Genomic DNA, 15,198 nt, shown 5'->3' on the forward strand with positions numbered 1-15,198 from the left:
GCAGGGGTGGGTCCCTCTCCACCTCCTTTAATGCCACCTTTCCCACCATTCCAGGGGCTCCCCATGCTGCATGCAGGGGGGTCTCTGTCTCCACGCTGCCCCCTTGGTCGGGTCTCACTTTCCTGTGCCTTTTGCGTGTTGGGAAAGGATCTGGGTGTCACTGCCGCTCATGCTTAGAAACCACTGAAAGCCCCCAATAAAGCATCCAGGAGGAGCAGTTGCTTTTCGTTTCTAAACCTGTTTGTCCACCCAGCTCTCGTTTCCAAAGTCAGGCCAGAGGGCTGGAGGGGAGGTTGAGGTCCCCAATTGAGTTGAGGGCAGGTCCCAAATTGCCGGTCTGGACTGGAGAGACTTTCCAAAGCTCTGATCTTGAGGTAAACACTCCTTGCTTAGGCATAGCACTTCCCAGTTTAAGGGCCTGCTCACAAACATTTGCCTACATTAACCTTCAGCGGATACCCAGGGCACATTCCCACACCAGTTTCTAAGTGGAAAACATGTATTAAAATGTCCAAAGAATTAAGCCGGGATTATAATTTGTGGAATATAGTTTTATATTGAAAGAAGATGGTAAGAATCTGCCTGTTTAAAAATAGCCAGATCGAAGACAGGCCAATGGTGGATCTTGGAGACCCTGGACACTCTGGGACTGTGTGTCCCACTGGGCTACCCAGACATGAAGAGCCTCCTCACTTGCAATTCAATCTCCACTCAAGAAGAACAGCAGCCTACTCTCCTAGCAGGATCCACTGCCCTTGTGAAATGGGGACATGCTTACCCTCTCCAAAAACAAGACTCACAAGGCCCTGCCTGTCTGCCACATAGCTTGGGGTGAAGTCATATTCTCCTCCCACTCTTCCAGGTCTAGAGATCACACTCGAGCCTCACTGAACTATAACTTACAGACCAAATTCAGCTGTCACTAGCATTCCCGTGACACAGTGTGCACATACAAGCAAAGAAAATCCTCACAACTGCCGCCCTTCTGAAACTGATCCCAAGACATTGTTATATTTACAATTTCTCTTTTCTCCACGGCTACTCTATGTTTGTTCTCTTTGCCTCAAACAGTGCTCTGCTGGTTGGTGAAGTCTGCCTGGTGAAATGACTCTAACTTTTGGTGGCCCTTGGGTTACTGTGGTTTTCTAACCATCTTTTACCATTAGATGTGAAGGTTTTGTAGGGTACCTAGAACCCCATCTCCATACATAGCCTCCATGCTAGCATTTGTAGAGAAGCCCAGCATGCCTTGGTAATCAGGTGGAGCTCCACACCCTGGGAGGTGACATCTCTTTGCCTGGAGTTTCAATGTAGGAGGGGCTCCAAATGGCCAAGCAAGGGAACCACTGATGTGTTCCCCAACAGAAACGTTCTGTCCTTGGTACTTATCATCTCTAAGTGGCCAAGGCCCACGGTTTCAGGGATGGAAAACACTATGTGTGATAGTGGAGTCACTACTCCCTCTTCTACCCTGGCCCTGCTGGCCCTGTGTTACTCAGCTGAGGAGAAACCAGGACCATGACAGGTTGAAGTGCAGTTTCTACCGCCCCCTGCAGGTCAGTGCTCCAGCCCTGCAGCGTCTCCCAGCCGGCATTGGAACAGAGCCTTCAGTAGCCCATTTCAATGTTCTGTGAATCTGGCTGCTTCTGGGTACAAGAGTAAGGACATGACAAGACCAGAGTTTCCATTGGTATGACCCCTTTGCTGCTCTTCCCTTGCTGTAACCTTGATTCTTTGGTCAAAGCAATGTCACATGGAATACCAGACATCCTATGTCCTTATGTGTAGTGGTCAGAGAGGGCAAATCCACATGGAGAGCCAGTGAGGACCAACTGCTGCTTCCTCTATAATGGAAGTGGTTCCACGTAGATGAATGTGATGAATAGTTCCATATCATAACTCTGGGCAATCTATGCACTCAACAGTGGTATTGACTAAATAGGTTTGTGTGTGTGTGTGTGTGTGTGTGTGTGTGTGTGTATGTATGTGTGTGGTGCTGGGGATCGAACCCAGGGCCTTGTGCATGTGAGGAAAGCACTCTACCAACTGAGCTATGTCTCCAGCCCCCTAAATAGGTTTTTTATGAGAGGAAGTCCGTGTTATACCATTTATAACCCATAACTCAGTGACCACGCCCGTTCTCATCAACCTATTGGACAAGCACAAGGGTATCTGGGGAAAGAGAATGACTAATAGCTATAAAACAAGGAATTTTTTCCCCTGGTATATTGACCCATGACCTTCTCTGCAGTGGCTACCTTTGGGGGAACATGCACGTAGGACACATTACCCTCCCATTCTATGTGCACACGCCTTCTCCCACAGACCTCCTTGTTACCAATCCTGTAATCTTTTCTTTCCATGTTCCTGATCATCCAGCCAAACCCTCTATCCCATGCATATGTAGGTTCATATGTCGGACTTCTGTCTCCACTTGAAAAGTGGTCGACCAGATGGAAGACTTGGACCTGTGTCCTTGGAAGCTATCTGCCTTCTGCAGTGTCTTCCAGGGCACCCTGCAGTGCTGTAACCATCCACTTCCACCTGGCACCAGGCCCGAGTGTTTTCTTCCTCCATCAACTGACCACAGGGACTTCACCACAAGACCTTGGGTACTGATTGAGGAAGAGGCAGCAATGTGGCAGAACAGATGGCATTGTGCTGTCACTTTCACTTGGTAAAATGCTGCTGTACATGCATGTCCTGGCTTGACAGGTCAGATGACACCCAGATCGTGACTGAGTGCTCAGCCAGGTTGCACAGCACTTGGTGTCTTGTGGGCAGGAGTTCAGTCTCTTCAGGGCCCAGAAGGAAGCCAGATGCTATTTCTCAAAAGGACAATCAATTATCATTTGCAGAAGAGGAAATTGTGGGGTATGCTGAGATTTTCCGACTGGGACTTGCTGGAAGCTCAATGCCACGTGCCTGTTTCAGAGACAACTGAGGCACCATTCATTGGATGTGCTGGGTTACAGGCTCCATTGGCAGAGTATCTTGCACTGCAGCCTGAATTGCGTTGGGACCCATTCAAAACTGGCAGAATTCTGGCTTATTCAGCAAATAGTTCAAAGAAGCACGTGTGCATGGGCGTGTGTTGCCTCTGGTTGGGCAGCCAATCAGTGAGGAAGAAGAGAAGAGATTTCAGGGACAGCTAGCAGCCTCTGACATAGGAGTAACTGAAAAAGAAGACTGCTGGAAAGGATGGTGGGTGCAGAGGAAGCCCAGGCTGGCGGACAGCAAGACCGCCATCTGCTGGTTCCACATATGGGGAACCCAGGATCCTGCATGGGGTGGCGGATGGTTGAGTCAGGACCCCACTGCCACAGAGCTAGAAGCAGGTGTCCTTTCCCTGGTCTCATTCTGTCTCTGAGAATATCATGGAGGAAATCTAGGATGTCGACAGGTATTTACTTTAAATTCATGGGCTGCTGGGCCATGGGGGATGCAGAGGTGACGACGGGTGGCTATTGGAGTTCTCTAGTCAGGAAGATGGGCAACAGCACTCCGGACTGTGGCAACAGGAACTCCTGAGTTTACACTGTTAGCTGGGCGAAGTGGGGCACACCTGTAGTCCCAGCCACTTGGAGGCTGAAGGGGGAGGATCACTTGAACCCAGGAGTTGGAGACCAGCTTGGGCAACATAGTGAGACCCCATCCTTCCAAAAGAGAAAAAATAAAAGAAAGGCAACGCTGATATTCCCTGAAGAATTCCTGCTGGGAGGACAGTAAGGGCTGCTGAAGGTCATAGTTTCTTCGATTTGTTGGTTTCTTATTGCCAAAGTTACAGACTTGATGACCCAGGTCACTCCAGCATATCTCCAAAGTCCTATCTGGTTCTTCTCTAGCAACCTGGGCCCACACTGCCTAAGGGCCTCAGTTTTCTCATCTCTGAAATGGAGCTGGTGACACTAACAGCTGCCATTCATTAAGTACTAGGAAATATGCATAATTTCAAACCCTAAGAAGCATGAATATTTGTTTTTCATTGATGAAATGAAAACTCAGAATTCAAGAACTCATGGGTCTTCCCAACAGCATTGCATAGCCACTGCCTTTGACATGAAACTTCAGCCCCTCCCACTGTGGGTGGAGTTTGTTCCCTGCCCCATCAAGCCTGGTTTTTCTGGGTGACCTTCTTGGGTTAGTGGAATATTGGTGAAAGGATATAACTTAACCACTGAGCCACATCCCCAGCCCTTTTTATTGTTTGTTTTGAGACAGGGTCTTGCTAAGTTGCTTAAGGCCTCCCTAAATAGCTAAAGCTGGCTTTGAACTTGCGATCCTCCTGCCTCAGCCTCCTGAGTCACTGGGATTACAGGCATGCACCACCATATCCAGTGGGCAGAGGTTTTAAATGTGCTATGTGGCTCAGCTTGGACATGGGTACTCCAGCAACCATCAAAAGGGGAGCATGCCCTTTTTTCTGGATACCAGAACGAAACTAGCAAAACAGGACTGAGCCTATCTTGTGGCTGACAGCCAGGCAGAGCTCCCCCACCCCCACCCCCGGCTGCAGCAGAGCTCAACAGCAGAGGGCAACCCATAGTAGCAGAGTTGACCTGCATTTGCTGTAAGTCAGTAAGTCTGTTGGGAGATGTGTTGTTACCAAGCAGTATTAGAGCAGTAGCTGACTAATATACTGGCAGAACTGGGCTATGAAGTCAGATATGTTTGAAGCCAAAGTCCCAGCTATTTTCTCTTGGCCTGGATTGGAGGGAACCACAGGTGAGGTGATACAGTAAAATATCAAGCATCAGACTAAAAAAAATCAAGAACAAACACCAGTTGTTAATCTTATTCATATTGCATTATATTGATGACATAGAGAAATTTCAGGGTTATTGAGGACATTTAGTTGTTAGAGGGTCTGCCCCTGAGAGAGAGAGTCATTAAGCAAAGATAAATCTCTTCAATACTAAGCAGGTCTCATGGGTGTCTGATATCACAAAGCTTATATTTTCCCATCTGTGATTGCATTAGGCCAATCAGTGACTAGTGAGACAGAAAGTATTCTCATTTTGTAGTTGAGTAACAAATCAGAGAGGCTAACTGCTTTGCCCAGGGTCACGCGCTGAGGAATTGAACGCAGGCTTCTTGGTTTCCAGTCCAGGTCAGTTCAGGAGAGCCGGTTTATGCCCCCGCCACTCACCCTGCATCAGTCCCCAGCAGCAAGAGGCGCCTGGCAGATGAAGTACACTCAGGGCAGGTGCTAGGGGTGCTAGTGGGAACACACAACCACAGCTGGCTCGGGCAGGCCCCAAATGACTTTGTTCCAGAAATTAAGATCTAATCATGGAGGTTCCCACACTCCCCCACCCACTCACCTCCTAAGTACTCGGAAACCTCAGAAGCTCAGACACTGGGTGGCACACCTGGCAGAGAAGGCAGCGGGTGGCAGGGCTCTGTGATAAGGCTCCCCGCCCAGGGCCCCGGAGGAAGCATCCTGGGGCCAGCAGTAGGCAGCCCGTAGTTCCCTGGGTGGACAGCACCTCAGACAACACCGGGACCTACTTCACCTTAGCCAGAAGGATGCCACCAGTTCAAGGCTCTTTCTTTCAGCTGTCCCGGAAAATGGCTCCCTCCCTCTCCAGTAACTTCGTTAACCTGAAAACCAGAAGGCAGAGTCTGAGGTGCTCCAGGGCCACGCCGGAGCGTAGGGACACAGTCTTGCCTGTTCAACAGCACCTCTGTGAACTGAAAACGCACTCGTTGTGGGTTTTCTTTCTCCTGGTGAAGTAAGTTATGGTACTGGTGACACACTAGGACCTACCACACCCTGGACGACACTTGTGTTGTCCTCCCCCACAAGGTCCTGTTCTAAGCACCTCATGAGCTTTAATTCATTTAATTCCCACAACACTTCAATGTAGGTACCATCCCTCATTTTACAGATGAAGAAACTGAGATCCAGAGAGGTTAGGTGCTTGCTCAAGGGTGCACAGCCAGTGTGGATGTTAGGGTTAGGATTGGAAACCAGGCAGCCTGTTAACCTCGTTGGTCCTTTTACTTCCCTAAATGCTTTATGTAATTTGTCTCTGCCTGAGCTGTGAAAATGTCCATTGGGGAAACACTGCTTCTGATGCTCTGCACACTATCTGATGTGGCGATTTCGTTGTCTGAATGTGGTTGAACTGCAACCCATGGAGGCAGGTCTGAGTCTGAATTAATGCTGCACTCCCCCATCACCTAACACAGAAACTGGAGCACTGGGTGCTCCCCAACTACTGGGTGACTGATGAGTGAGGAGAGGCACCGTGAACCCCACCTTACACGCCCGAAGCAGGAGCTCAGAGCCGACCCGGTTGAGGACACACAGCTGCAAGTTATAGTCAGCACGAGCCCAGATCTTCCGCTCCAGACTCAGGCTAGCTAGGACGTCACTCATTCTTGGTAGCAACTGCATTATGTGACTCACAGAGTTACTATAATTTATGTAACTGATATAATTTATGTAACTGTCATTTGGGTTTTGACAAGTTTTCACTCTTGCAGCAACTATAATAAAAATCTTTCTGTACACATTTCCGTATGCAAACCCCTACACTGAGGTTGTTGGGTCTGCGCGCTTTCAGCTTGGTTTCCACCAGGTCACCGTCTAAACAGGAGGCACCAGGCTTCCACCCTTGTCCCCTGCAGCGGGAGGGCACTGTTCTCTGTGCTGGGTGTTCAACTGTAGAACTCCCCAGGTGCTGTCAGAACTGTCAGAGGTTGCGGGGCCAATTCCTAATGATGTCTAAACCATAGGGATTTCTCTTAACTACCGTCTCGATAGTGATCAAAAATGTTTTGATTTTGGAGAGTTTTTAAATGACCTCTGCAGCTCTTCCCTTTGGGAATTAGGTTTGGTTCCCCAAGTGCAGTAAGCCCATATGAACCCATGTGACCAGGCCCGAACTACCCTAGGGTGTCGTACAGAGAAGGAGGAGCAGAGTGGTGACACACTGCACCCAGAAGTGTGCTCTCTTGTCACTCACCAGGAAAGGAGCTGCCACCTCAGCCCAGAGGGGGAGCTTCTTTCCTGTTTTTTCCTAAAACAAAAGCCATAATCAGCTTTGAAAGAACTATTTATCATGCAGAACAGAGAAACAGAGGGACAGGGTAGACGGGTTGCTGAGATAGCCCAGACCACCCAGAGCTCATCACAGAGGAAACTGAGTCCCAGAGATACTGAGTGATGAGTTCAAGGTCACACAGAAGAGCAGAAAAAGCAGTGGAAGAACCCAGTCCACACCAGGTATTCTAACTTCTGGCTGAGAGTTCTTTAGATTGCAGCTGGGCACATCTGTAGCTGCCAACGACAGGCCTATAAGTCTTCCTTCAATCTCAGGGGCTTTAGAAAATAACAAGAAAGTTGAGTTCGCCTTGGAAAGGGAAACCTGAATAAATTAACCCATGGACTATCAGCATGACCTTGTGTGTTGGCCCCACTGCCTTGAATTCACTTCCCTGCCAAACTGTTCCAACTCCTCTTTATCCTTCAAGACCCCAAAGAACCACTACCCTCTGTGGAAATACTCCCTGATTCTCTGGGGCAACTGGCTGCTTCCTGCTCTGGATTCCCAGGTCCTGACCTTGCTCCAGCACTCAGAGCAGTCTGTGGTGGGCCTGGGTCCTCTCTGTTAGAGTGACAATTCCTTAAATGCAGATGTGTCAAATCCACCTTTGCAAACCCAGTAGCTGAAGCCACAGTGACTTTACAGCATTAACTCCACCAGGGAGGGAGTTGATTCAAGAGGGTTTTTAGCAGGGCATGATGGTGCACACCTATAATCTCAGTAGACTTGAGAGGCTGAAGCAGGAGGATTGCAAGTTGGAGGCCAGCCTAGGAAACTTAGTAAGACCCTGTCTCAAAAATAAAAAATCAAAAGGGTTAGGGGTAGCTCAATGGTAGAGTACCCCTAGGTTCAATCCCTAGTACTGAAAACAAAAACACTTCTGCAGAGCTGCTGAAGGAACGTGAACAGGAAGTTCTCCAGGGTGAGGAGACGCTGATCCTAGAGGCACTGAGCTTTCATCACACACTACTTGGAAGTGCCAAGCAGGTCAGGCTGCTAAGTGAGGTAAGCGGACCCTAAAAGGCCCAGGAAACTCTCACCTGTGCGGAGGCCTCCCTCCAGGGTCACAGAGCACTTGCGAAGAGGACCCCACCTACGTGAACTTTGTAACTGCTCTTCAGCCTTCCTCCCAGGAGGCCTAGCTCTCCTTTGCCAAGGGGACGCTGCTCAAGTGCAGCTGACACAGAACTCAGGATAGTAAGACACAGAAAGGAGTAAGGCAGGCTAAGAAACACACACGCACACACACACACACAACAAGATGTAGGTGAAAAAAAATGAGATGAGAGTAACTATTGCCATGAAATACTATACACACACACACACACACACACACAAACACACACACACACACGGTGGGGGAGAGGGAGATGGACAGACAGAGGATGAGGGGGAGAGAGAGAGACCCAAGAAAGAATCACTGATGCTCGAGGAGGTGTAATCAAAGTGACTTGGGAGGCTGAGGCAGGAGGATCCCAAGTTTGAGGCCACCCTCAGCAACTTAGTGAGACCCTGTCTTAAAATAAAAATCAAAAGGGGCTGCATATATAGCTCATAATTAGGGCATCACTGGGTTCAATCCAAGAAAGAAGTAAGGAATTAAAGAGTGGGGTGGGGGGAAGGAAAGAAAGAAAAGAGACAGGCAGACTGTCTTTTATATAGTGCTCTCAGGTTTGCTGGGCTGCAGGCTTCCGCAGGGATATGAGAAAGTAACACACAAAACACTGGAATGCGGATTTCATTATCTCCAGTTTACTTTAATTTGCTTGTTTACACACAGATCCGTGTGTACATAACAGTGGCAAGAGCCATTCTCTAAACACAATCTGGTACCCAGACATGACAGACGCACGGGAAATGAGGGCCAGGGAAGGAACCTCCAGAGAGGCCAGATAAGCACGGCAGAACTCTGCCATCAAAGATACCCCCAGAGCCTCTTGTCCAGCACCTGAGGACAATAGACACTTCTCAAAAGATATGAGATATTCAACCTGAGACCCAGACTCCAAGTTGCCCCCCCAAAATGTCAGTTCCTCTGCCTTCCATAAAGGATCCAGAACATTCCAAAGGCTGTCAAGAAAAAGGAGGATGGAGATTATCAACTGCTAAGAACAGATGCTCAGCACTTTATAGGCATCATTTCCCATAATCCCAACAGCATCATCTCCACTTTCCCAGTGGGGAAGACGAGGCTTGCGCATAGTCACAGCTTCTGAGGGTGATGCTAAGATATGAGCCCACACCTGACCTTTGCCTGGGCCCAAACTCTTATCAAGCCGTGGTGTGTCACATGGTGAGAGTGCACATGCTCCAGAGGAAAAGGCAAGGGTGCTGAGGGGCCAGGGCGCAGCTCAGAGGCAGAGCACTTGCCTAGCACACATGAGGCTCTGGTTCCATCCTTGGCACCACAGAAAAAAAGAAAAAGCACTAAGAATGAATAAATGGTGGAAGCCGGATGCACACAGCAGGCCGGGTAACTGACAGTCCCTTGTGTACTTAATTTAGTGTTAAGCCTGCACCAGACCTCGTGAGAAAAATGAACTTCTGAAGTCATCCTCCTCTTAGTCCCCTTTGGTGCTGAACATGAAGCTTAGGAAAGACTCAATCCCTGGACATGTGCCTGCAACTGACCTCAGGCCCACTCCACCCCCGGTTTATGGAATGGAAACCCCAAGGGTGGAATAGGTCATTCCCACGGTGAGCCCATCTAGCCAAAGCACTGTAGTGATGCCTCACTGTGCATTTCTTCCCCTTTGGGGACAACACGGTAGGTCTCACGTTTTGATCAATAAAGCTGACCCACGGCAAAATGGGATAAATATCTTTATATAAAAAGATTTACCCTGAAGATCGACCAAGCTCCTTACCACCAAAGCCTGAGCTAAGTAAGCCAGGAGGGGAGAGCTTATGCTAATGCTATTATCTGGCTCCATGCCTCAGGCCATCAACCAGAAGGCAGGGCTTGGTTTGAAAGGCCAGAGGAGACAGTCTGGAAGAGAGGACATCTTGTGGACCTGTGCCCTGTGAGATGGAGTGAAAGGTTTTCTGACCCTTCCCAGCACTCTCACAGTGAAGGCCACAGAATGACAAGGCTGGAAAAGAGGAGAGGAAAGGTCCTGGAACGGGCCCAGGTTTTGTGTTTCATTGATGATGCAAGGAAGAGGAGGTGGGGCCAACGTCAGGCCACCAAGGGTAGAGATATCTTTGCCAACGGCCTGGCTGCTGGCCAGCGGAGGGAGAGTTTTATTTCACTTTCGAATTATCCCCATCTTATCCAAAGGTAAAAGTGCGCTGGGCACAGTACAGGGACCAATGCTCTTATGCATGACCCTGAAGCACTCTTCAGTCTACACCTGATACCTGGTCAGGAAGGTTTCAGTACAAATACACATTTACTAAACTATTCTGACTCAGCTTAAAATCCATCAGATTATTAAAATGCCAGCTTTCCGGTTTTATTCTTAACAGAAGAAACAACCTCACGAGGTGTAATTCCTCTAAAGCCAAGAATTTGGTTTATAAAAAGTAAATTAGTGTCCTAAAAAGACTCCTCAAAACAATCTACACATACCAAAAGCACAATACTGAACTGTGAGTTGTTTTCAGGAGTTTTGTTGACAAAGAACAAATGTCATAGTTGTTATTAAAAACTATAAAGCATTCACTCAAAAGAGAAAAAACATGACCATATTGCTCCAAAAACCAACATAACAATAGACAATGAACAGAAAAATATCATTGTTTGTGACATAAAAATCACCCGATACTCAGTGGCACAGGCACTGTGTTTTAAGGGACTGATTTTGGTGGCTGAGCACAGCGGCTGCAATACTCAATATTCCAAGGAGGAAACAAACAGCTGCCACCGAGTGTCTTTCGGGTACTGGGCTGTTTTATGAAGAACCTGATGGGAAGAGATGCTTCTGCCAAATCTACAGGGAGGAACACTGTTGCAATAACGGCTCTAACAGCCGCTGAAGTCAAAGGACAATTCAACTCTGGGAGATGGCAGCATAGGACCGGAGCTCTGCCTCCCCTTGGGCCATGCCAGGGAGGCGGTACTGATTCTGTCTTTTCAGGGCCTACCTACCCCATCAGGGACAAAGGGGGTGTTTCAGGTTAAAGTCAAGTCTTTCCGCGGGTGAAAAGTGCCTGGTGGGAACAGTGATGTTTGTGATACAGGCAATGCCACCAAGAAGAGTCTGAGGACTAAACTCACTCCCCAGACTCATCCACCTCTCCACCCCCAACTGCCTGCAAACATCCTGTCTGAAGGGGGATCCAGAATTCAGGCCATAACTAACCAAAATAAGTGGGAAATACATTATCTGTCGTCCTGCTGTCCCCTTTTGTTTCTCTCTTATTTCTTGTAACTGTCTTGCTTCAAATTCAAGCTAGAGCTCTGAGGAGGAAGTCCAGGGGAGAAGGATTTCAGATACCAAAACCCATACGTCCCATACCAGCCCAGCAAACCAAACAAGGTACCAAACACCTTCTGGGACAAGTCATGGAAATAGACGGCCGTGCACAGAAACATCCACACCCAGATGAAGGTCAAGAAGCCCAGGGCGACCACCAGGGAGGTGATGGCCATGTGGAGGCAGTGGCTTCGGTCCGTCTTCACCTCATGCAGCACAGCCATTTCCTCCACAATCATGAGGGCACAGAAGGTCAGCAGGAAGGAGTGGCCTGAGATGTCAAAGCCGTGCCAGAAGCCTCCTTCCCTGTGGCACTGCTGCTTGCTCCGATGCTCCACTCGGACCCCCTCCAGGGCCGGCGACTGGTAGCAGCTTCCTGTGTAGTGCTCGATGTTGGAGAACAGGGCTGTGCAGACGTACCAGATGGCCGTGCCCACAAGCAGGGTGCTCAGTCGCCGCAGGACCACGCCGGCCTTGCCTGTCAGGTGGTAGTTGGTGAGAGCAATGAAAGGTAGGAGGAGACAGAACGTCCAAGCCCAGGCCAGTTTGACAAAATACCTGACAGAGGAGGAAAGCGGAGATGAAGAAGGGCCACGGTGGGGAGGAAACAAAGTCATGACTCAGGCACCCGCACTCCCAAGGGAGGATGAGTGAGAAAAGATGATCAACGCTACAGACCCTAACAGCTCTCACGTTACCAGTGCTTCCTATATGCCCCCCTTACTGAGGACTTTTAACTATATAACTCTGTGTTATTAGGGGCTCCATTTCATACTTAAAGAAACTGAGGCACAGGGAGCGTCATTCCAAACGGATGTTGTAAATCAGGCATGTAAGTCAGGTGGTGCACACCTGCAATCCCAGCGACTTGGGAGGCTGACATAGGAGGAATGCAAGTTTGAGGCCAGCCTTGGCAACTCAGCGAGGCTCTGTCTCAAAGAAAAAAAGGAGGAGTGCTGGATGTAGCTTACTGGTAGAGTGCCCCAGTACCACATAGTGGAGGTTGTAACTGGTAGAGTGGGGCCTGAGCTGCTTGTAGGGGCACATGCCAATAATTCCAGCTACTCAAAATGTCTGAGGAAGAAGGATTTCAGTTCAAGGCCAGCCTGGGTAACATGGTGAGACCCTGCCTTAAAAAAAAAAAAAAAAAAGGAAAAAGAAGAACAGGGCTGGGGATATAGCTCGGTGGTAGAATGCTGGCCTAGAATGTTCAAGGTTGTGTGTTTGCATCCCAGTACAGCTGAGAAAAGAAAAAAAAAATTCTGGGTCTATGATTTTAGCATTATATTATTTGCTCATGGAACCAATAGTAATTGAGCATCTACCAAATGGAGCTTTCATACACGTTCGCTCTCTTTCCCTTCTCCCCCTCCCACCATGGTGCTGGGATCAAACCCGGCTCTCACACAAGCTAGGCAAGCTACAACCAAGCTACAACCCCAGCCCCCACGTTCACTTTCTACAGAAGACTCACAATCACCTTGGGAGGAAGATGTCATTTGTCTCATTTTATGAACAAAAGAGCACAACTCAAACCGTGCTTTGCCAGTCTAGAAGCCCATGCTCCCCTGCCACACCACTGTTCCTTCCTGAACTGTAGAAGAAGTCCAGGTACAAAGAGCTTTCCTTCAAGCTAGAAGACCCGGGTTCAAATCCTGACTGACTTCACTTGTTACTACCATTTTCTAGGCCTCAGTTTCCATGGCTTTTAAGTAGAGCTTAAATGGCTGTCAAAATTGCTTCCAGATCCCATGATTCAACACTAGCTCTCCTAGTTTGGAACACTAATTCTAAATACTGTGTTGGAACAAGACACCAGAATCTATGGCTACCCCCAAACAACAGGGACTTGTGTGCCAGGCTGCTTGGCTCCCAGATCATCCAGGTCAGATAAAGCAGCAGCTGCCTTCTCTAGCTCCCCTGTGCCCATGAAAGGTGAATGGCCTGAGGACTAGCTGTGGGAACACAGGAATGAGACTGGAGGCTTCTACCACTCTCACCACCTATTCTTAGCCCAGCCACCAAGAATGGGTGAGGACAAACAGTGGGCCAAGGACAGAATGCCCCTTTCCTAGGTTCCAGTGGTTTCTCAGACACACAAGGACCTGTCAGTAAAATCTTCACTGGCACCGATAAGGATGGACTTGCCAGAGCCAAGACCTGTCAGGCATATGAAGCTGCCTGGGAAGGAAACCAGGGTTTGAAATGGATAAAGTTGGGCTGAGTCTCAGGGGATGCTGAAGACAATCCTGAAGAATTAGGCTCACATTAAGGGAGAAATTTCATCTTTCCTCCCCCTCCCCCCCCCCCCTTTTTTTTTTGGATGCCGATGGGCCTTTATTTTATTCATTTATTTACATGCAGTGCTGAGAATCGAACCCAGTGCCTCACGCAGGCCAGGCAAGCGCTCTACCACTGAGCCCCAGCCCTTCCATTACTTCACGCTTTTGTGCAATAAACTTATATTCTGGTTGTCTTTAAAAAAAAAAAAAAAAAAAGTAAAGAAGTGGGTGGGTGGAGTTAAGGAGATGTCCCCAACAGCTCGGCTGGGACAGCTTTTCTGGGCCACTGGCCATCCACTCTGGATGGCTGAGAAGGTCCAAGGAGATCCAGGAGAAAGGTCATAGACCAGAGGGTTACTTTCCCGGGGCCAGTCTCTTGGAGTGGGGATTCTGTGGCAGGCTGGGGACAGGCTCTCAAAGTTGTTGGGGGGAGGGGGGCGTCTTTAAAAACAATGGTGCTAGGACTTTGTCACAGGGGAGATCTGACATAGGGTGGAGGACGGGGTCTGACATACAGGCTGGCGGGAGCTGGCATCTCCCAAACAGGGCAGTGGACAGCTCCCGACGCCAAGAGGAGGTGGGGGCAACAGCGACATGGGCTGGTCCATCGCCCCATCCCACCCAGCACGCCCCCACGGGCACCCTCACCCCTGTCCGTCCCTGCCTGCCCGTCAGACCCGGGCTGTCAACCTGAACCTGCCAACGCGAAGTGCTAGTAACACTGGCTATTCCGGGGTCCCTGAGTCGTGACACGCGCGCAGCGCTGCTGTCACGACGGTAAGGTTCTCTCTTCCCACGACTGGTCCGCCCGGCCCGCTAACCCCAGCTTCTCGGGCGCTGGCTGGCAGGCTATGGCGTGGCCAGGAGGACCCGGGGTGCACTCACACGTTGAGGACGTTGCGTTTGTTGCTGAGGAAACTCTCGGGTAGCGGGGAGAGCTCCTTGAGGAGGGAGCCCGCCACCATGGACGCCACCAGCGCCCACGGCAGGTAGCGCCGCACCGCAGCCCGCACCAGCGTTCCGCGGAGAAACCACGCGCAGCGCTCCAGGTGCTCCATGCCGGACCTCGACGGCCACCGTCCGCCTCTCGGTGCCCTCTCGGCCACCGTCTTACCCTTCGCCAGGGCCGGCGCGGCCGCCTCCTTTCGAGCGCATGCGCGCTGACTGTGGATTGCACTGTAAGGAGCCCGCGCGCTCCCTCTGGTGGCCACAGGCGACCTCTGCAGCGTGCTTCCCTGCGGTGCCACGCTCCCTGCTCTTCCAGGTGCCCGGCCTCCTCCTACAGGCTGCGCTTGCTCTGGTCTGGGAAAAATCTCCTGTGAGAGTATTTGCTGGAGGCTGGGAGAGAACAGATAGAGCCCAGTAGGAACTGGAGCAGTGGTCACAGCACCATTTAGTCTCTCTTGGAGACTTGGAGACATCTCCTGTCTCTCTGAGCTTAAT

At 49.8% G+C, this 15,198-nt stretch overlaps 1 protein-coding gene across 1 annotated transcript; it reads right to left on the reverse strand.

The window, feature by feature from the left end:
* Positions 1-8,785: 8,785 nt before the first annotated feature.
* Positions 8,786-14,890, reverse strand: Fitm2 (fat storage inducing transmembrane protein 2). The gene is made up of 2 exons (XM_076851875.1): positions 14,641-14,890; positions 8,786-12,031 (listed from the first exon to the last, which is right to left on the reverse strand). The coding sequence occupies exons 1-2, from the start codon at positions 14,811-14,813 to the stop codon at positions 11,416-11,418; spliced, it is 789 nt and encodes a 262-aa protein (XP_076707990.1). The 5' UTR covers positions 14,814-14,890; the 3' UTR covers positions 8,786-11,415.
* Positions 14,891-15,198: the final 308 nt, after the last annotated feature.

This window comes from Callospermophilus lateralis, chromosome 3, assembly GCF_048772815.1.
Source record: "Callospermophilus lateralis isolate mCalLat2 chromosome 3, mCalLat2.hap1, whole genome shotgun sequence".
Lineage (NCBI taxonomy): Eukaryota > Metazoa > Chordata > Mammalia > Rodentia > Sciuridae > Callospermophilus > Callospermophilus lateralis.

Bases quoted from the DNA above. Each gene is read 5' to 3' on its own strand.
- Fitm2 (XM_076851875.1), bottom strand. From the start codon at position 14,813: ATGGAGCACCTGGAGCGCTGCGCGTGGTTTCTCCGCGGAACGCTGGTG. The intron at 12,032-14,640 runs GTGAGTGCACCC...CTCCTCTGTCAG, and splicing joins AAACGCAACGTCCTCAACGT to GTATTTTGTCAAACTGGCCT.